This window comes from Humulus lupulus, chromosome 5, assembly GCF_963169125.1.
Source record: "Humulus lupulus chromosome 5, drHumLupu1.1, whole genome shotgun sequence".
NCBI classification, from domain to species: domain Eukaryota; kingdom Viridiplantae; phylum Streptophyta; class Magnoliopsida; order Rosales; family Cannabaceae; genus Humulus; species Humulus lupulus.
Window position 1 is genome coordinate 43,052,314 of NC_084797.1, and position 20,829 is coordinate 43,073,142.

The 20,829-nt window shown below is 35.6% G+C and overlaps 1 protein-coding gene and 1 non-coding gene across 14 annotated transcripts; both read left to right on the forward strand.

The window, feature by feature from the left end:
* Window positions 1-2,169: 2,169 nt before the first annotated feature.
* On the forward strand, window positions 2,170-9,825 carry LOC133834785 (putative ubiquitin carboxyl-terminal hydrolase 11). Of its 13 annotated transcripts, none has more exons than XR_009893438.1 (9): window positions 2,170-2,468; window positions 3,034-3,147; window positions 3,802-3,925; window positions 4,173-4,322; window positions 4,820-4,897; window positions 6,306-6,470; window positions 8,186-8,284; window positions 8,386-8,494; window positions 8,840-8,880. XR_009893438.1 is itself a non-coding variant. In XM_062264535.1 (8 exons), the coding sequence occupies exons 4-7, from the start codon at window positions 6,462-6,464 to the stop codon at window positions 9,241-9,243; spliced, it is 387 nt and encodes a 128-aa protein (XP_062120519.1). In that variant the 5' UTR covers window positions 2,191-2,468; window positions 3,802-3,925; window positions 4,173-4,322; window positions 6,306-6,461; the 3' UTR covers window positions 9,244-9,459; window positions 9,553-9,825. The 13 variants fall into 13 exon arrangements, 4 of the variants coding, with proteins under 4 accessions (XP_062120519.1, XP_062120520.1, XP_062120518.1 ...); XR_009893439.1 differs by having other exon boundaries at window positions 2,171-2,468; window positions 4,860-4,897; XR_009893436.1 differs by lacking the exon at window positions 4,820-4,897 and adding an exon at window positions 2,900-2,932 and having other exon boundaries at window positions 2,175-2,468.
* A 10,389-nt stretch (window positions 9,826-20,214) lies between these two features.
* LOC133781050 (small nucleolar RNA R71) lies at window positions 20,215-20,321 on the forward strand. Its single transcript, XR_009869847.1, has one exon. It is a non-coding gene; the product is annotated as a small nucleolar RNA R71 (small nucleolar RNA).
* Window positions 20,322-20,829: the final 508 nt, after the last annotated feature.

A 20,829-nucleotide genomic window follows, 5' to 3' on the forward strand; every position in this document is an offset into this window, starting at 1 on the left:
GCTACTACTGCTACTACTACTACTACTCCTACTAGTACTACTGCTATTACTACTGCTGCTACTTCTGCTGCTACTACTGCTACTACTGCTGCTACTACTGCTGCTACCACTACTACTGCTACTACCACTACTACTGCTACTGCTACTGCTACTGCTACTGCTACTGCTACTGCTACTGCTACTGCTACTGCTATTGCTACTGCTACTGCTACTAACTAAGTGAAATTTCGGAACGCTACAATTCACTTATCTGATTGGGCTGTAAGCCCCAGAATGATTACCATAATTATTTATTGATATTGTATATAGTAATAAGTTTTCTTGGTGAGCATTGGCTCATGGGTGCTACGTGGTGTAGGTAAAGGGAAAGAAAATCTCATTCTGCCTTGAGTGGAGTGCTTAGGTGGCGATGCGTACATATGTGGCCGCTTGACCACCACGACCATGGTATTTCTAAAAGGAACTAGGGGTTAGCCCTATTTTTGCCGCTTAGGTCGGCGGGTTGTAATTTTTACATTGTAATGACCATTTTGGATTTGAAATAGCTTGTAAACATTTTTTATGGGTCCATGTATAGTTTTATGTTTTAAATAAAATATATTCATTCCTTTTGATAGAAAATTTTCACCTTAGCATATTAATAACACCTAGATGCACGTTTATAACCAAATGACTCGTTTAGCGAATTAAGCACTGTTTAAAGTCCACAGTTACGGTCTTGGAGTAACCAGGGCGTTACACCCCCTTTGTATAATATTATATTATTTTTAAATTATGCTCAATTTTTTTCTATATATTTTTTCTTTTTCATATTGTAGGAAAGATAAATAAGTAATATATATTTTAAATATTTACACAGAAAAAGTTAAACAAAAAGATATATAATAAAACTAGTCAAAGTTTTTTTTTTTTCTAAAAAAGAGAAAAAAATAATTAACTTAAATAAGATAAAATGAAATGGTTGAAAATAACACAAAAAAGAAATTAAAATTGAAAAATGGTGTTAACAATTTATTTTAAAAAAAGCTAAATTAATTTATTTTTAATAAGTGGGTTGTATATATATTACTGTCATGTAAATATCATCCTAAAAAATAATGAATTAAGTACATGAGTGAATTATGTAGAGATTGGAATTATAAAAATGTGGTAAAATATCACCTAATTACAAACTTAACTTGTTATTTCTTAATAATATGATAAAAGATTATTTTATAAATTTGACCCAAAAAAAGGTAAACTTACTACCAAAAAAAATAATAATATCAGTTGTAGGTAATAAAACTCAACATAACTATTTTACATAATTTACACATTATATTAAAAAAATAGGCAAATTATCGAGTGCACCCCCTAAAAGGGGCACACCAGTGCACCTCCTGGTGTTTTTTGCTCAGGAACTATTTTCGGGAATTTTTTTATTATGATCGTGTACATTGTAGTTATTTAGAGCATCCTGCAAATTTTTAGAAAATTCTGAATAATTTACAGTGTCAAAAATAAGATTCAAACATGTTACCTTCCACTCACATAAAAACATTAGTCACACGTGCAACAACTTGCTTGGAACCTAGTTTTTGGCACTGCAAATTATTCAGAATTTTCTGAAAATTTGCAGGATATTCTAAATAACTACAATGCACATGGTCATAAAAAGGAAATTCGTCGAAAATACTTTCCGAGCCAAAAACACTAAGGGGTGCAATGGTGTGCCTCTTTGTGGGGTGCACCAAAGAATTTCCCTAAAAAAATATATAAAATTTTAGCATCAACATAGTGTTTTGCAAAAATTAAACAACCAAAATAAAAAAATCTAATTTTGTATGTATTATAAATAATTGGGAAATGTATTTCTTTTTATTTATTTGTCAAAAAAATATTAAAGTTTTAAAAAATAAACAAAAATTTCACTAGTTCGGTTGGTGACTTGGTGTGTTACCCAAACAAATGTATAAATATATATATATATAAAATTACAAAAAAGCTAAACAAAAACCTGTAGCTATGCGGGTTATTGATAATTATTTTATTATTAATATCATCAAAATGCTAAAGTTTAGCATATTAGTACACTACACTAAACAACAATTTCCATAACACATGAATATAAACTTTTTAAAAAAGTATTATAATAAGGGTAAAATTGGATTTCTGAAAATGAAAGGTGGGAAACTACAAATTTTAAGCGGAAATTGAAAAAAAATTCATTCTCTCTCCTCATTCTTTTCTCTCGCCAAAAACCCTTTGCCCGATAGTCAACATCCATCTCTAGCCTTTGTTTCTCTCCATCTCCACCCTTTGCCCGATACACTACTTTCTCTTCCACTATTCCACCTCTTCAGTTCTCATTCACTTTCTTTCTCTTCATCTCCACGCCACTCTTTCGCCTCGACCCCCTCTCTCTTTCGTCACTTTCATTCCTCTGCCTCTCTCTCCCTCCTCGACGAAGCCCTAATGCTCTCAGTAAGGTATGTAGGTCTGTATGTGGTCTGAGATTTTATTAATTTTATTTATGATTGTTTTGTTTTACCATTATAAAACTCAACCAAGCTTTTAATCTCCTAAGTCATCGCCTTTTTTTGATTTAAGTTAATTTTGGATTTGTGAGTGATATTTGATTGAGTTGGGTAAAAATATTTACCCTAAATCTTTATAGATTCCTTTAAGATTTCGAGATTAATCACAATATTTGATGATCATTTTGGATATGCAATCTGAAATTTAGTTTTAAGTTCTTCAATCTCATTTTTCAAGAACAAGTTTTGGTAATTGCTTTAATTATTGTTCTTCTGTTTAGTATAGAAAATCGCACACCACTTGTTTGATAATAGTGCTCAAATGATTTTTTAATTTAGTGTATTGATTTTTTTTGGTTAAATGTCCATTGCCATGACTTGAGATAATGACAAGTGATATGCGATAGTTCAACAAGGTAAGATTGATTTTTTTTAATATTGATGTTAGTATAAGATATGTTCGGTAGATTACGTGTTCTTATTTTATTTTGATAACAGGGTGTTTTTGGTGCTGTAGATGATGTTGCAATCACTAAGGCTTTGGGGTTGCACAAGATTAAGAAACATTAATGGGTTATTCTAAAACTTATGCAGATTGTGATGGTGGGCGTGGATTGATAAGCTAAGCTCGGTAATAATAGTTTGTGTTACTAAGCATTTGTCTAGTCTACATTATAGCCCCTCCTCTGTTTTCCAACATGCCCATCACTTGAATATAAATTTTTTTTATTTTTTTCTATCTTCAAATCAATCAAATACCTCTTGTATTATTAATTAAGCATTGTTAGAGTATATATGTATAAAAAAAGATGTAAAAATACAACTGTCTATGACTACTAATGCTGATATATATATATTATAACTACTATCCCAAATCCTTTCTTGGAGCTATCAGCTGCTACGCTTTTGCAGCTGATAGCTAGTGATGCCAGTAGTATGTGGCTGATATCTAATTTCTCCCATGTTTTTTTTTAAATTTTTGGGTTATTGAATCATTTTTTCTTTTATATTTTTGTGTAAATCTGGGTTTGAATTATTGTGATATGGTCTTGAGTATAGATAGGTGATTATTTTTTAATGGTAATGGATTTGTGATTTTCTTAATATGGTTTTGAATTTGAAATTTGTGAATTGAGAATTTGGATTATTGAAGTTAGTGATTTGTAATACTGATTTTTGTTTGTTAAAAATGAGATTCTAGGTATTTGTTTTAAGCATCAATCTGAGTTTTTTTGGTTTTGTGTTGCTTTAATTTAATATAGTTGCTTCAACATGAGTTTTTCAGGGTATTTTAATAGCATGATAAAAGCTTTTGTTACTGGGTATAAGGTGAGGAAGAAGAACCACAAGATCAATGGAAGGGAAGTAGAAGAAGAAAGAAAAGAAAGAAGGGGAAAGAGAGATATCGGGTAAAAAAAATCAGTTTTGATTTTTGTAATTAATTATATTTGTTTATGCTTTATAATAATCCTTATGATTATACAATAAAAAAGTTGCCACTTGATTTATTATATTACTAATTTGCCATATTGTTTTGCTAAATGTCTAATATTGGAGTTTTCTATTGGTGTTAGACTTTGCTTAGTCTTGGTAACAAAGTATTTTAGCACATGTAATTGAACTGAATTTAATAATTGTTAATTATGAATTGAACAGGCCAAACCAATATTGAAACAAGGAGAAATTGAAAAACTGATTGATCCAAAGCTGGGAGGGGCCTATGATGTTACTCAGCTGAAAAGACTTGCCTTTACTGCATCACTTTGCATAAGGTCACTCACAAAAGGGTGGCCTACCGTCACCAAGGTATTAAAAAAACCCTTTTAATGACATACCATATATCTATATGTATGTATATATATTATACTAATACTATAATAAATCTTTGCTAAATGGTATTTAAAAAATCATGATTCATATCAATAGAATAGCAAAACTTGTTGCTTGTTCTTGCATGGTATCTATCTAGGCCATTGTTGAGAGGAAATGATATTATATTATATATATATAACTTTGGTTCTAATCTTCTAAGATGCTTTCCTTATTAATATGGTTATATTATTTTTATAAATGGAAATGAATAAGAATATGTATAACTTTGTCAATAAACTATTTTCTCGTGGAGGAATATCATGGGTTTAGTTAGACTACATATATTGTGCCACATGTTAATACAGTAGCCTTTAGTTGACTGACCTGGCCAGTAAGCTACACATAGTTTTTTTTTTTTCAGTGTTTCCTCATCCCATTTTTGCAGTTAAGTTGCTTTGTAGGTTTCTGTTCTGGTTTTTGATTTTTTGCAGTGCTTTAATTATGCACTTTGGCATTGTTTGGGGATACTAGTGACTCAATGAAGAACCCCTTGTAACCAGTTAGTGTTGGTAAAGACTTGCTTTTTAAAGTTTGATTATGTCTTTGCATTTTCATCTTAAAAACTATTCAGAGTTGCTTGTTAGAACATGATGATACATTTGTGGTAATAATCTCATTATGTTCTTTTTCTTAGTAAATTCTTTTCTCTTTTGTTTTTCTCTTCAAATTCTATAAATGAATTATAGACTTGTACATAATTTGATTTTGATCAAAATTATGCTCAATCTGTTTGGTCAAATGCTTACATGGAAATTATGAGTAAGTCCTTTTTTTTTTATCATTTGGCTCTTCATATATCTTTCCAGTTATGAAAGTGGTAATTAATTTTATATTTATTTATTTGTCTAATATTATCTTTATTATTTATATGTTTGAAATAAATTTGAGAGTGATCTGACTTTTTAAGAAAACCACAGAAATGTGATATTTGGAAGGTCTCTAAGTTGCGTCAAATTTTTTTGGGGTTTGTTTAGATCTTAGGACATGCGTTTTTTATTTTATAATACCACTCCATGTCCTTTTCTCTTGTTAGGAAATATTTAGAGTTAGCAACTAAAGATGACCCATCCTGGTACATAAATATAACTTCAGATAATCTTCCTTTACAGTATGCCAAAATCAAAGGCAAAGGCTTTTGGTAATTGGAATGATGGTGGGAACCAAGATATAGAAACATTTTAAAGTTAGATACTTATAGTCTAAAGAAGAAGAAATTAAAGAAAGCATTAATATTCATGTACATAGTCATTTGTTATCATAAGACATTTTACTATCCAAAAAGATAACAACTCAGTAACATGGCCCTAGCCATTTGCAGTCACATATTGGCCTATGGTTTGAATTTGGTCTTCTTGTCTTATATAACTGAACTATTCACGAACAATATCATCAATTCATTTTATTTCTTATGCTATAAATGTTCAATTTTAGTGATTCTGTTTTTATATGAGTTGCATGACACGACTTTGTTTCAATGTTTCTGGTTTTAAAGAATTGTCCATCTGAGCATTACACACTCTAATATCAATACCTCATGATTAGCACTATCTGCAACTGTTGAGGCTTAAATTATACTTGAAAGTTATCTTTGTTATATTACAACTTTCTTTAACTTTTGAGGCTTAAGTTAAAAAAATTGATGAGAAATAAAGAGACTCTAGTTTGTTACAGTAGATGATCTATAAAAACAAAGGTCTCTCCCCATCTTTCTGTGCTATTGGGGGCTATTGTTTCTCGTCATTTTTCAGTTTCTGGTAGAGGAACTTGAAAATATGGCTTGCATATCTAAGTCTTTTACAATATATATTGAAAATTTCTGGACCCCCCTTTCTATTGAAAATTGTACAATATATATTCTTTCATTTCTATTGAAAATTGTACATGAATAAACTGTTTTTCTATGTTTGCATATTTTAGGACCTTGATCAAGACTCCAAATGCAGCTCACAGATAAGGCTATGGACGGGGTTGGAGGGCTCGGGCTTGCGGAGGGTCGTGGATGGCTCGGTCTCACGAAGAGGTCATGGGTCAAAACTTGAAAAGCAGGAAAACCTCGCTGAACCCATTATTTTCATGTTGCTGGTATGCTCTATAAATTTCTGGCTGTCTTTGTTCGTGTGATGTCTAAATAAACACAAGTGTGAAAAGTACAAAGTATATTTGCTTAAATATTTGCACTCTAGTCATGTTGACTGTGATATACGAAATGGGGAGTCTTATGCAGGATTAAATCAATACTTAGAGTTCTCAACTGTAACTTTAATGAAATTTATTTGGAAAAAAAAAAAGATGAATTTTTTAGCTGCTGTTTTCAATTTTGATCCACTTAGAGAAAACCTAAATATTGAATTCTTATAACTGTTTGTTGGAGTTTGCATATCCTGTTATTACTTTGTATACGATTTTCTCTTTTTATTAAAGTTACTCTCTTGCATCTCTTGTTTATAATCAACTTTTTTTTTTTATATCTCTTCCCTTAGAACACTAGGCAATATATATAATAATCACTTAGTACGCCTAGTACATTTCTTATAGTCCTATTGGACATATATTCAGCCAATAATAATAGGCCTAATTATTAACTAGTTCTTTTTATTTTTTATGGAATAATTAAACCTCAAAGAAGGCCTAATATTCTTATCATCTGTCTTGTTATAAGTAGTTGTGTGTCACGATAAAACTTTGTTATTGCACTAGTTTGTCACTCACTGAATTAGCTTACATAACTAACTCTTGAACTCTCTTTAAACAATCTTCACAGTTGTTACTTTATCATGCCATTAATAGAAGATTTATTTTATTCTTCCTGCTGAAAATTACAATGTCCAAGTAATGCTTGAACTTTGAGAGAGTTGGAGATTTTTCAGCATAAATATCTGTTGTATGAACTTAATTATGTCAATATGATCTTCTGCTTTAGTGGCAGCTATGATTATGGCAGTGAAAACATTTGATAACTACTTAATTTAAATTGGATTGATTCTCATATTGAAGATTGCATTCCCCAGTTTTAACCTGTTCCTGAATTTTGGTTTTAGTCTCTCTAGCTCTTAATTTCCATCTCTCAGAACTATAGTACTAAATTTCTAATTCAGATTATTTAGGAACCAGTTGTAATGATAGTAGAATTCTTCTATGGTGTATAATTTCATTAAACTTCTGTTGATGAAGAAGTTTATCAAAATTATACACCATAGAAGTTTAGCAAGCCATGAGAGTAGAATGAGCAAAAAAAAAAAAATTAAAAATGCAATTTTATATTAAACAAAGAAAGCTGATAATGATAGTTATGTAATGCTCACCTTGATAAAGCAGGGCTGAATTCTAATACTTTCATCTTAATACAGTTGATAATTATCTATTTAAGGTTAAATAGTATTTGCTATGATATTCTTTCTTCTACCAATGAGTTTGAATAATATAATTTAATTTAAATAATTTAATTTTTTTATTTTGTCGTTCTGTAATGCTTTATATGCATTTTTGCATTGTTCTATTGCAGAATCTTTGAGATTTTGTCTAAACTTGTTGTGATGTGCATTATTAGTGTATCCCATAAAGAAAATATATTTGATGATCTTGGTATTTATATATTACATTTGTAATGATGTAATCCATGTAGTTGGAATAGAAGGGACTGCTTCTCCTATAACTAGTTAGTGCCAAAGAGCCTTGTCCAAATGGTCATTTTGAATTTTCCTGTAACATGCTTTAATACCTTATTGATTGCTTGGCAGACTTTGAGCTTTAATTGACCTATTTCTTGTACTTGATTTATTTCTCTGCTCTGTTTGCAGAGGCAAAATCTGGTCAAAGGGAATATGCAACTCTTTTCAGCGAAACAACAGAGAAGTCAAGCTCTGGAAGCTCATGCTGCTGCTTTTGCACAATTTAAAGTGCGTAAATTAACTTTTCCCTCTCTTTATCTCTCTTAATTCTCTTGTTTTTTATCGCACTTGGTATGCATATTTTTTGGTTGATTGCTAAATTTATACAGGTTCCAGGGAATGAGAATCCTTTTACTCTCATTTCCTTTGCAACAAAGACTTTTAATGCTGGCCAATTTACATCAAAGCTGCATGTTATAGATCTTGGTGCCCAACTAGGTTAGCTTAGTATTATTTAATTCACCCCCTTTATTAAAAAAGACAAAAATGCTTGATAGGTCTAGAATCTTAATCAGAAATTTATTCCTTTCTTTCTGTCTTGATGAATAATTTTTACATCCTTTTTTTGGGAGAGTGCTCATATGCATGGAATGATTTGAAAACAACTTCTAGTTTGATGTTGCCTTTTGTGGTTTGGTTTAAGCTATTATGGTATGCATGTGGAGGACTGATTATAGAGGCTTGGGCATGTCTAGTTTCATCCTCTACTTATAAAACCCAGTTTTTCCTGTACTGGTACAAAAGTATTTTCTTCTCTTACAATGTTTATATGTTAATGGTCAGGGTCAATATAAGTCGACACTGGTTTGCCCAGCATGTGGAAAGATTTCAATCACTTTTGATCCCTTCATGTATTTTTCGTTGCCGCTACCTTCAACTGCAACTCGGCAAATAACCGTGACTGTGTTTTACGGCGATAGAAGTGGTCTTCCTATGCCATACACTGTTAGTTTGCTAAAGCAAGGTTGCTGTAAAGATCTTAGTGAACAACTAAGTAATGCTTGTTGCTTGAATGGTGATGAGATTCTTCTGCTTGCAAAGGTAAATTTGGTTTCCATTGATATCTGCTACAATTTATTTTATTTATTCCCTTATTTTTAGTTCTAGTGGTTGAGTAACTGTAATTTTTTGTTATCCTTTCAACTTTTTGTTACTGATGGAAACAGTTCGAGGTGCAAGCCCATTGAGAAGAACACTTTATTAAATTCCAGTAGAGTTGTAAAGGTATATTTGGACTGGACTGACAAAGAACACAACTTGTATGATATCAGCTTTGTCAAGGATCTCCGTGAGGTTCACAAGGCTGGGTTTACTGTGAAGAAAACTCGACCAGAAGCTATTTCTTTGTTTACATGCTTGGAGGCATTTCTGAAGGAAGAACCTCTGGGGCTTGATGACATGTGGTGGGATACCTATTCAAATTCAGATAATTTTATACTTTGACCTTTGAAATAAATTGCCATTAATCGATGTCTTGTTCATTTTGTTTTCAATAGGTACTGCCCCAGGTGCAAGGAACATAGACAAGCTACCAAGAAACTAGACTTGTTGATGTTGCCCGAGATTCTTGTTTTCCACTTGAAAAGATTCTCGTATAGCAGATACCTCAAGAACAAATTAGACACGTCCTTGAATTTTCTTATTCAAGGCTTATATGTTGAATATTTAAGACTACTTGAATACTTTAAGAACATTTTGTTGTTGATGACAGTGTTGAATGTTTTAAATTAATTTATGGATTGTTAATATAATGTTGAATGTTTTTACTATTTGTTATTTGAAAATCAAGTTCATTTGATGATGCTAGTATATATTAGAAAGTTAATTTTAATTATATATAAAAAATTAAAATATAATAGAATAAATTAGTGTTGTATGAATGAATATATAATGAGAATTTAAACTTATCTAAATATTAAAATAATACGAAAAATGTGTTATAATATCTATTACAATAACACTTTTTATGCAAAGAATTGTGTTATGCAAACTTCATTATATAACACAAATAATGTGTTATACTAAAGTGTAGTATAACAGAAAAAATGTGTTATACTAAAGTATAGTATAACACAAAAAATGTGTTATACTAAATATTGCAAAATTTATATGCTATGCAAGTGCACACAGAGGACTGCACCATTTGTAGAATAGCAGGCTTGATTTCGAAGTTATTGGCCTCTACAGCTGGTGGGCGTATACTATTTTGTACTCCCATCAGAGTGGGCAGTACATAATCTCTCAAGCTCCTCTCAGCATTGTTCTGAGCCTGACCCCCTTGTACAACTCCAGGAATTAGAACATTCCTGCCATCCCCTTCATTCTGTGCCATCTTCACAGATTTCTGGGCCTCCCTCTTGTTCTTTCTGATTTGCTTACAAGACTTTTCAATCTCAGGATTAAGAGGAACAAGTGTGTCTTTTCCTTTTCTGCCACGCATATACCAAAATTCACCTGAGATAGACAAATTAAGCAACTAAATAGATTAGAAACAAGAGAAATTAAAATCAAATTAGAATAAAAATTAATTAGACTGATATTGATAATTATTTTCAGTCCCCGGCAACGGCGCCAAAAACTTGTTGCGAAATTTATATGCTATGCAAGTGCACACAGTCGCAATTCGTAGTAAAATGGTAAAAACCAAGTATCATCCTCAAGGACTGATTTATCAATTACCAATCAATCAATCTTTTAATTCTATTTGATTAAACAATTTTTAGAGATTTTAAACTAAGAAAAAGACTAACGAAGCACAATGAAGAATTAAACAAATTAACAGAGAAAATAAAATTTAGGACAATTATGATCCTCTATTTTCCACCCTCTTATTTCCTAATGCAAGCATTTATATCCCCTTCTCCCTATTCAAGAATAAGTTGCAAAAACAATTCATAATCTGGTTAAGATTTATGAAATTCAATCTAAATGACAACTTCCTATATTTCTATGGTAAGTTGAATCATGTAGAAGACATTAGCCACGCAACTCAGAAAAATAGGAAAATAATCTAGATACCTTCGTTCTAAATTAAATTTGCATCCAAACAATCGAAGCATATCAAATTTCACTTTTCAGATTTCAATTTGATTCATAAAATAGCAATTAGAGGTGATCAATCAATAATCGCACAATTAATACAGATTGTAAGGAATTGAAAGAGATGAAGAAGAGCATCAATTTTGCCTTAAACCATAACAAGGGTTTCCAAAAGATTCACATAGAAGCCCTAAAAGAGAATTTAGCCTATGATATTCATTCTAGCCATATGATAGTTCAATTACAAACATGAAAATTTAAAGAAAAAGATGAAAAACCCAGCAACCAATCCTCCAAGTTGGTGTTCTTACTCCAGCCGTCGTTCCCCTCTTCTGCCTTGTCTCAGTCGCATATATGTTTCCCAAGAATCCCTACTAAAATTCCCTTCGAAAAAGACTTAATTGCCCATAAAAAAATAACCAGATATGTCAAAAATCGCGAAACCAGCGCTGTAGCGCTACCCTTGTAGCGCTGTAGTGCTAAAGTCAGAAACAAAATGGGGGAAATCTGGGCACCAGCGCTGTAGCACTCTTTTGGTAGCGCTGTAGCGCTAAAGTCAGAAACCAACTTCCTGAAAACTGTGTCCAAGTGCTGTAGCGCTGATGTTGTAGCGCTATAGCGCTAAAGTCACTGCTGAGCTTCTTCAAAAATTCTTCCTAGCGCTACGGCGCTCCCTTAGTGGCGCTATAGCGCTACTTACAGAACCATCAAAATTCACAAATCCATCCCGATTTTATTCCACTTTCACTCCTTTTCATTATTTGTATCACTTAACATTAATCACCCTGAAACAAGAACAAATGAGCATAATGCCAAAATAAAATAATCCTAACTAATGAAAAATAGCCTAAAAACTAGGACCATAAACGAGCTTAAAACTCGTTTATCAAACTCCCCCAAACTAAATCTTTACTCGCCCTCGAGTAAATACTAAGTTAAACTGACAAAAAATAACAAACACAAAACGAACAAGCTAAACCATCATTACCATCTATACTGCCTTGCCAAAACTCATGAAATCTCAATTGCAATAGTAATAACCAGAATTTCAGCTCAATTGCCTTAAAGTCCAATTTGTAAAGTTCAATTAGGGAAATCAATAATATATCATGAAAATGACTACAACATTTGAACTCTATCATATGTGCTCAACTCATTCCAGACAATTTCACAAACCAATTTTTCAATATGCTTGCATTACTTGAAATCAAAAGGACTTTCACAGGTTATAGCGTTAGGCTTAGGCAAGGGTAGATAAAATTGTCATTTAGGCTCAATCGTTACCATAAGCATAAAACCTTAAAACCAGCCAAATTTCTCTTTACCACACCAAAAATCACCCTTTATACAATTAGAGAGAGAGATTACAACACTTTCATCATTTTCTTCTTTTCTTTTTATATCATTTTTTTTTTATTTTCTGAAAAACTACTCTTTTTTTTTTTTTTTTGTACAATCATACTACATTCACATCATACCAATACCTCACTATTTTCCATTCTACTTTCCCACAATTTATATGCTTATGATAACAAAGGAAAAGGAAAAAATAATGAAGTTAAAAAAAATTTAGGCTCAATAGTATAATCAAGAACAAAAACCAAGTTTTAAGGTTCAAAAAGGGTAACTAAGGATAATTAAATCAAGGTTGGCTTGAAAGGCACAATCGATGCAATAAAATTGCCTAAATCACTTTTCTAAACACATGTCATCAAGGATTTTGCCTCAAAGGCCAAATAATGCAAGTTCTATCAAATTCAAATTGTCATTCCACCAACCCTAGTCAAACACATATAATAAAATCCAAAATGTTGCATTTTCAAAACATATTAAAAATTTCCCACAAAACTTTCAAATTAAACTCTAAAACAATTGAACCAAGCACACAGTTGAATTCAATTTCCTTTTCACGAGCAAAGCCAAAGCAACAAAAGACACGAATGATGGTTTAACAATTACACTAAACAACACAGAAAATAAAACAAAAGACTAAGAGCTAAACTAACCAACGCAAAAATAAAAATAAAACAGACTAAGCTCCCCCCAAAACTAAAGACGCACATTGTCCCCAATGTGATAACGAAAAGAATAGAGGAAGATAACTTACCTGACCAGCCACATCAGTATGGCAGTGGGGGCGGTTGGAACGAAGGGCCTTCGAAAGGCTGAGATGGCGGTGGTTGAGGTGCAAGAAAACCAACAAAGGACGGGGGTGGAGGCGGAGGGTAAAATGGAGAGTACGGTGGATAGGGTGGAGGTGGAGCAAATTAAGTGCGATCCGATTCATCGAGCGACCAGCGGCTCACCAAATTGTTTAATTGAGCCACATGCTCACTTCATAATCATATCGCTGGCCCAAATACTGATTCACCATATGCTGCTGCTGAACCACATATTGATTCTGTTGGATTAGATAATCCAACTTCTCATTAACTTGCTACAAGCTTGAATTGCTACTGCCACCCAACAAATCTGGTTCAGCTTCTTCCTCCACATCAGCTTCCACATGACGCTTTCCCTTTTTTCTTGCTTGCGGCACATATAGAGCAGGCTCAGGATAGTCATTCATCAAATTGATGGACAACGGTTGTTGCAGCGAATGATAAATATCAGTAACAAATTCCGGGACACCAGCCTTACAGCACAACATTGTGATGACGGATCCATGGGCTAAACCTCCAGTAGTGTGCCCTTTTTCAATGAAATTAATGTTGGCCTTGATCCAAATACCTGGATTAATACTCATGCCCTGCATCAATGCGTACATCAATAAGGCTCGATCTTTAGTCATATCAGACACATGACTAACTGGCATAAATTGAGCACACACAAAGAACGCCCAAAATCTCGCCTCCATGTTAAGCTGGCATGATGCAATACTTTTAGGGAGGCTGCCAGATAAATTCCAGGGAGCGCCTTCAAAGCACAGATTATCAGCCACAGCCGCAAAATCTATAGATCCATTCAAGAACTTGGCATATTCCTCCTCCTCCTGTTTTATATGCGGGGCTTTGAACACCTTATTAATCGCTTCAACAGTGAAAGGCACACGTTTACCTCGAACAAAGACTGTGTCATTGTGTTTATCTCTTAAGTTCGCATAAAACTCATACACCAATGATACATTAGCTTTTGCCAATCTAGTCACAAAATCGCCCCATTTCCTATTCATGAGATTCGCCCGAACCCGTTCAAAAATCGGATGAGCAAACGGTTCAGACTGAAATTCGACTTCACGCTCGGGAATCAAAGGCTTCCTGACAAATTTCCCATACCGCTCCTGAGCCTTGAAATTGATAAACCGAGTCTCATCATACTCATGCTCAAAAATATCCTCCCTTGGTTGAGAAGCAAATGATTGCCCCTTTCCCTTGTCCTTATTTCTACCCGCTCTACTCTTGGGTGCCATTATCTATATTATCACCAAACCACAAGACAAAATTTTTACAGCACCTCCCCTATCAATGGACCCTTTTCCTCTTCACAAACAGTTACAATATTCAACCTTTTAAACAAAACAACTCAAATCCCCACACCCAAACAACAAAAGTGATCCACCCTCTTCAATCAATCAAGGCCACCCAATCCCAAATACCACAACAAAAGAAATCTGAGGAGGAAAGGGAAGAAGACCACTTACCCAACCATTGCAATAGATTCCCTTACGCTTGAATGGGAACACCCCCTTCAAAATTTCCACCTTTTGCAAGAAATCAGATCAATGAGTTCCTAGGTTTTCAAAACAGATTTGGAGCAAAATTGAAATAGGTTGGAAAAGAAAGGGAAGAAAGGAAGGAAATAAGAGGAGAAATGAAGGAGAGATGGAGGGTGTGTGGAGAAATTTCTGGGAAAAAGTTGCAAGGGAAGAGCTATGGAGGTTATGGAGAAGATGGAGAAAAGAAAATAGAAATGACGAAAAAGAAAGTGGAGGAAATGAGGGAGAAAATCGCACCCCTCTGATTTTTTAGAAAAATTCTGGGCCGAGCGCTTGAGCGCTACAGGGGTAGCGCTAATGCGCGAATCTAGACTCTGGCCTCTGGAACCAGCACTGTAGCGCTGGTATAACAGCGCTGTAGCGCTACTTACCCCCGAATGTTCTTTCCTTCTCTGAGAAGAGCGCCATAGCGCTGTAAGTATAGCGCTGTAGCGCTATGGCACCTGAAATCACCACATTGTTGTATTTTTCATTTTCTTTTCTTTTCTTCTTTTTTTTTTCACGATTTTCACGGTTCAAACAATACATGAAAATGAAAATAACAACTAAAAACAAAATATCATCATTGTTCAAAACCAAATAAAATAAAATAAAATAAATTTACAACTGAGAACTGCCTCCTCAAAGCGCTGTCTTTAACGTCATTTAGCCGGACGCTGGATCCCTCTTCAAAGAGGCTTCAGAAGGATGATAGACTTTGCTTGATCACAAGTACCACCCAAGTAAGGTTTCAATCTCTGGCCATTGACTTTAAAGGAATCACCTGAATTGCCCCGAACTTCTACAGAACCATATGGAAAGACCTGAACAACAGTGAATGGTCCTGACCATCTTGACTTCAATTTCCCAGGAAAAAGTCTCAGCCTTGAATTAAAAAGAAGTACCTGCTGCCCTGGTTGGAACTCCTTCCTGACTAAATTATTGTCATGCCAAGCCTTTGTTCTCTCCTTATAAATCTTGGCATTTTCATAAGCCTCATTTATGAACTCATCAAGTTCATTCAGTTGCAATGACCTTCGTTCACTAGCTGCACTCCAATCAAAATTTAATTTTTTCATAGCCCAGAATGCCCTGTGTTCCAATTCAACTGGTAGATGACATGCTTTACCAAACACCAACCTGTAAGGAGACATGCCTATTGGTGTTTTGAATGCAGTTCTGTAAGCCCAAATCGCATCATCTAACTTTTTCGACCAATTTTTCCTTGAACTGTCAACGGTCTTCTCAAGGATGCTTTTGATTTCTCTGTTTGACACTTCAGCTTGCCCATTTGATTGTGGATGGTAAGGCAAATATTTTCGATGATATACTCCATAACGAGCCAGCAATGCATCAAGTTGCTTATTTACAAAGTGTTTCCCTTCATCACTAATCAGAGCTTGGGGAGTGCCAAATCTAGTAAAAATATGTTTATGCAGAAAATTAAGCACAATTTTATCGTCATTGGCTCTAGTTGCTGCAGCCTCCACCCATTTGAAGACATAATCCATTGCCAATAGAATATATTCATTGTTGTAAGATGGTGGAAAAGGCCCCATGAAATCAATACCCCATACATCAAACAGTTCCACCTCAAGAATCCCCTGTAAAAGGCATTTCATTTCTCCACGAGATATTACCAGTTCGCTGACACCTATCATAGGCTTTGACAAAAAAATTGGCATCCTTGAATAATGAAGGCCAATAGAAACCACTTTGTAATACCTTAGCTGCTATTCTTGATGCTCCAAAGTGCCCTCCACATTGTTGAGTGTGACAGTGATTAAGAATGGGCTGCATCTCTTCTTCAGGAACACACCTTCTGATAATCTGATCAACACAGTGCCTATAGAGAATAGGTTCCTCCCAATAGTAGTGTTTCACCTCAGAAAAGAATTTCTTTAATTGCTGCTTTGACATTTCAGGAGGTACAATTTTTGCAACCAAGAAGTTCACTATGTCTGTAAACCAAGGGACAGCTAAAGTCTCACTTACCCCAAACAACTGCTCATCAGGAAAGTGATCATTGATTTGCACTGCTTTCTTATTTTCAGTCTCCTCCACCTCAAGTCTAGATAGATGATCAGCTACCACATTCTCGCTGCCCTTCTTGTCACGAATCTCCATGTCAAATTCTTGAAGCAACATAATCCATCTAATCAGGCGGGGCTTGGCATCCTTCTTTGACATCAAGTATTTAATGGCAGAGTGATCAGTGTAGACAATCACTTTGTTACCAATCAGATATGGTCTGAATTTATCACAAGCAAACACAATAACTAACAACTCTTTTTCTGTAGTGGCATAATTCAGCTAAGCATCATTTAGGGTCCAACTAGCATAGTAAATAGACCTGAATACCTTGTCAATCCGCTGTCCCAGAAATGCCCCCACTGCGTAGTCACTGGCATCACACATCAACTCAAAAGGCAATTTCCAATTCGGAGCTATCACAATTGGAGCAGAAATAAGCTTTTCTTTCAAGAAATTGAAAGCCCTCAAACATTCATCATTAAAATCAAAGACAACTCCGTTCATAAGCAGATTTGAGAGGGGCTTGGACACTTTAGAGAAATCTTTTATGAATCTCCGATAGAACCCAGCGTGACCCAGAAAACTTCTAACTCCTTTGACTGAAACTGGTGGAGGCAGCTTTACAATGGTAGAAATTTTTGCTATATCTACCTCAATTCCCTCACTTGAAATTTTATGGCCAAGAAAAATCCCCTCTTTCACCATAAAATGGCATTTCTCCCAATTCAGCACCAGATTTGCCTTCTCACAACGATGCAGCACGTTCTCCAAGTTACCCAAACAGAGGTCGAATGATGAGCCAAAAACAGAGAAGTCATCCATGAATATCTCAATACACCGGTCTACCATGTTTGAAAAAATGGCCATCATGCACCGTTGAAATGTTACAGGGGCATTGCATAGTCCAAATGGCATTCTCCTGAAAGCAAATGTGCCATAAGGACATGTGAAGGTTGTTTTCTCTTGATCCTCTGGTGCAATAGCGATCTGATGATACCCAGAATACCCATCCAAGAAACAGTAGTAGCTATGGCCTGCCAATCTGTCAAGCATCTGATCAAGGAAAGGCAAAGGAAAATGATCCTTCCTTGTTGCCTTATTGAGCGTGCGGTAGTCTATACAAATCCGCCACCCCGTTATAGTTCTTGTTGGAATGAGTTCATTGTGCTCATTTTTCACCACAGTCATTCCACCCTTCTTAGGTACCACTTGCACAGGGCTCACCCATGCGCTATCAGAAATTGGGTAGATCACCCCAACATCCAACCATTTAAGAATCTGCTCCAATACTACTTCCTTCATAGCTGGATTGAGTCTTCTCTGGGCCTCTATGGATGGCTTGCTATTCTCCTCCAATAAAATTTTATGCATCACTGTCGATGGGCTGATTCCTCTAATATCTGCCAAGGTCCATCCAATGGCCAATTTATGCTCCCTTAGAACCCTCAACAGTTTCTCCAATTCTATCTTTGACAGGTCAGCTGACACAATGACAGGTAAAGTTTCATTCTCTCCCAGATAAGCATAGCGCAAGTGATCTGGGAGGACCTTTAATTCCAACTGCGGTGGCTACTGAATTGATGTTAACGGTTTATCATTCGCATCTGCTAGTTCTTGAAACTTCTTCCAATATGGCAAGAAAGAATTGATCCAGTTTACACAATCTCTGATCTCAGCATCATCATCATCATCGCCCTCTTCACCCAATAATACTGCCTCTAAGGCACCACTGCTCATCCTTCTCTTGGAGACTGCCTTTTCTATTACATCCACACTAAAGCAACTGTCACTAGCCACTGGATACTTCATAGACTTGAAGACATTAAAGACCACCTCATCTCCTTGAACTCTAAGCTTAAGCTCTCCTTTGTGAACATCAATAAGAGCTTGGCCTGTAGCTAGAAATGGCCTACCGAGAATAATTGGGACATCTGTGTCCTCCTCCATGTCCAGAACAATAAAGTCAGCTGGAAATATGAACTTATCCACCTTCACAAGAACATCCTCAATAATACCTCGTGGATGTGTTAATGATCGGTCTGCGAGCTGTAAAGTGACAGTTGTTGGTTTTGCCTCCCCCAAACCAAGTCTTTAAAACACAGATAAGGGCATCAGATTGATACTTGCCCCCAGATAACATAAGGCGTGTTTACATTCAAACTTGCCAATGGTGCAAGGTATGGTGAAGCTCCCTGGATCTCTCAGCTTTTGGGGTAACTTCCTTTGTAAAATTGCACTGCACTCTTCAGTGAGTGCTACAGTCTCATAGTCCTCCATCCTCCTTTTCTTTGACAGAATCTCCTTCATGAATTTAACATAGCTGGGCATCTGCTCCAAGGCCTCAGCAAAAGGAATGTTTATGTGCAGCGTTTTAAACACCTCTAGAAACTTAGAAAACTGTTTATCAAGTGTAGTCTTTCTAAGCCTCTGAGGGTATGGAACTCGAACTGGCTGCTCAATAACAACTGGAGGACTGTGTTCTGACTGTTGATGGTCTTAAGTAACCCTTTCTGAATCAGACTGTTCACCCATCTCTTTATTCTGAACCACTGCCTGTGGAGGTCTAGGCTGCTCAGTTTGCTTCCCACTCCTCAGAGTAATTGCCTGAACTTGCTCCTTGGGGTTGACTTCAGTATTACTAGGCAAGTTTCCCTGGGGTCTGTTATTGAGCATACTGGCCAACTGCCCAACTTGTGTCTCAAGGTTTCGAATAGAGGATCTGGTCTCCGTCATAAATTGAGTCTGAGTATTAGTGAGAGTCAACAAGGCAGCTTGCAGTTCATTAGGCCTCTCAGGTTGAGGCATTGATTGTTGAGGCCTAGGCTGTTGTGATGACGAAGCTTCATGCATAGGTGGCTGAGACATGTTATTCTGAAATTGGCCCTGAAACTAAGGTTGTTGACCTTGATTATTCTTCCATGAAAAATTGGGATGATTTCGCCACCCAGGATTGTAAGTATTGGAGAATGGGTTATTGAGTGGCCTTTGAAAGTTTCCCACCTCTTGAACTTGAGCATGATCCACTGGGGTATTATTATTCATACAGATAGGGCACTGGTCGACAGAATGAGCACCACCACACATTTCACACCTCACTGCCATCTGAACCGCATTAGCAGATACACTGCTCTGTTGTAACTGCTTTGTCAAAGAGGCTACTTGCGCTGTTAAAGCAGTGATTGCATCCAGCTCATGCACCCCAGCTACCTTTTTGACTCCTGATGATCTTTCCTCAGACCACTGATGGTTGTTTGTAGCCATGTCCTCCAACAGCTCATAAGCACCAGTTGCGCTCTTGCTCATAAAAGTGCCACCCGCTGCAGCATCAATAATGGTTCTGGTTGTCGGACATAAACTATTGTAGAAATTCTGTACTAGCATCCACTGTTCAATGCCATGATGAGGACAACTTCTCAGGAGTTCCTTAAACCGTTCCCAAGCTTCATACAATGACTCTTCGTCATTCTGGCAAAAGTTATTGATCTCTCCCCTCAATTTAGCAGCTTTGGACGGAGGGAAGAATTTAGACAAAAATTTCTGAGCTAGATCTTGCCAGGTGACAATAGAATTTGGCTGCAGCGAATTCAGCCAGCTTTTAGCTCTGTCCCTCAGAGAAAATGGGAAAAGCCTAAGCTTGATAGCGTCATCACTCACCCCATTATATCTGAAGGTTCCACACAACTCCAGAAAATTGGACAAATGAGTGTGAGGATCTTCAGAAGGCAACCCATTGAATTGCACAGAGGACTGCACCATTTGTAGAATAGCAGGCTTGATTTCGAAGTTATTGGCCTCTACAGCTGGTGGGCGTATACTATTTTGTACTCCCATCAGAGTGGGCAGTACATAATCTCTCAGGCTCCTCTCAGCATTGTTCTGAGCCTGACCCCCTTGTACAACTCCAGGAATTAGAACATTCCTGCCATCCCCTTCATTCTGTGCCATCTTCACAGATTTTTGGGCCTCCCTCTAGTTCTTTCTGATTTGCTTACAAGACTTTTCAATC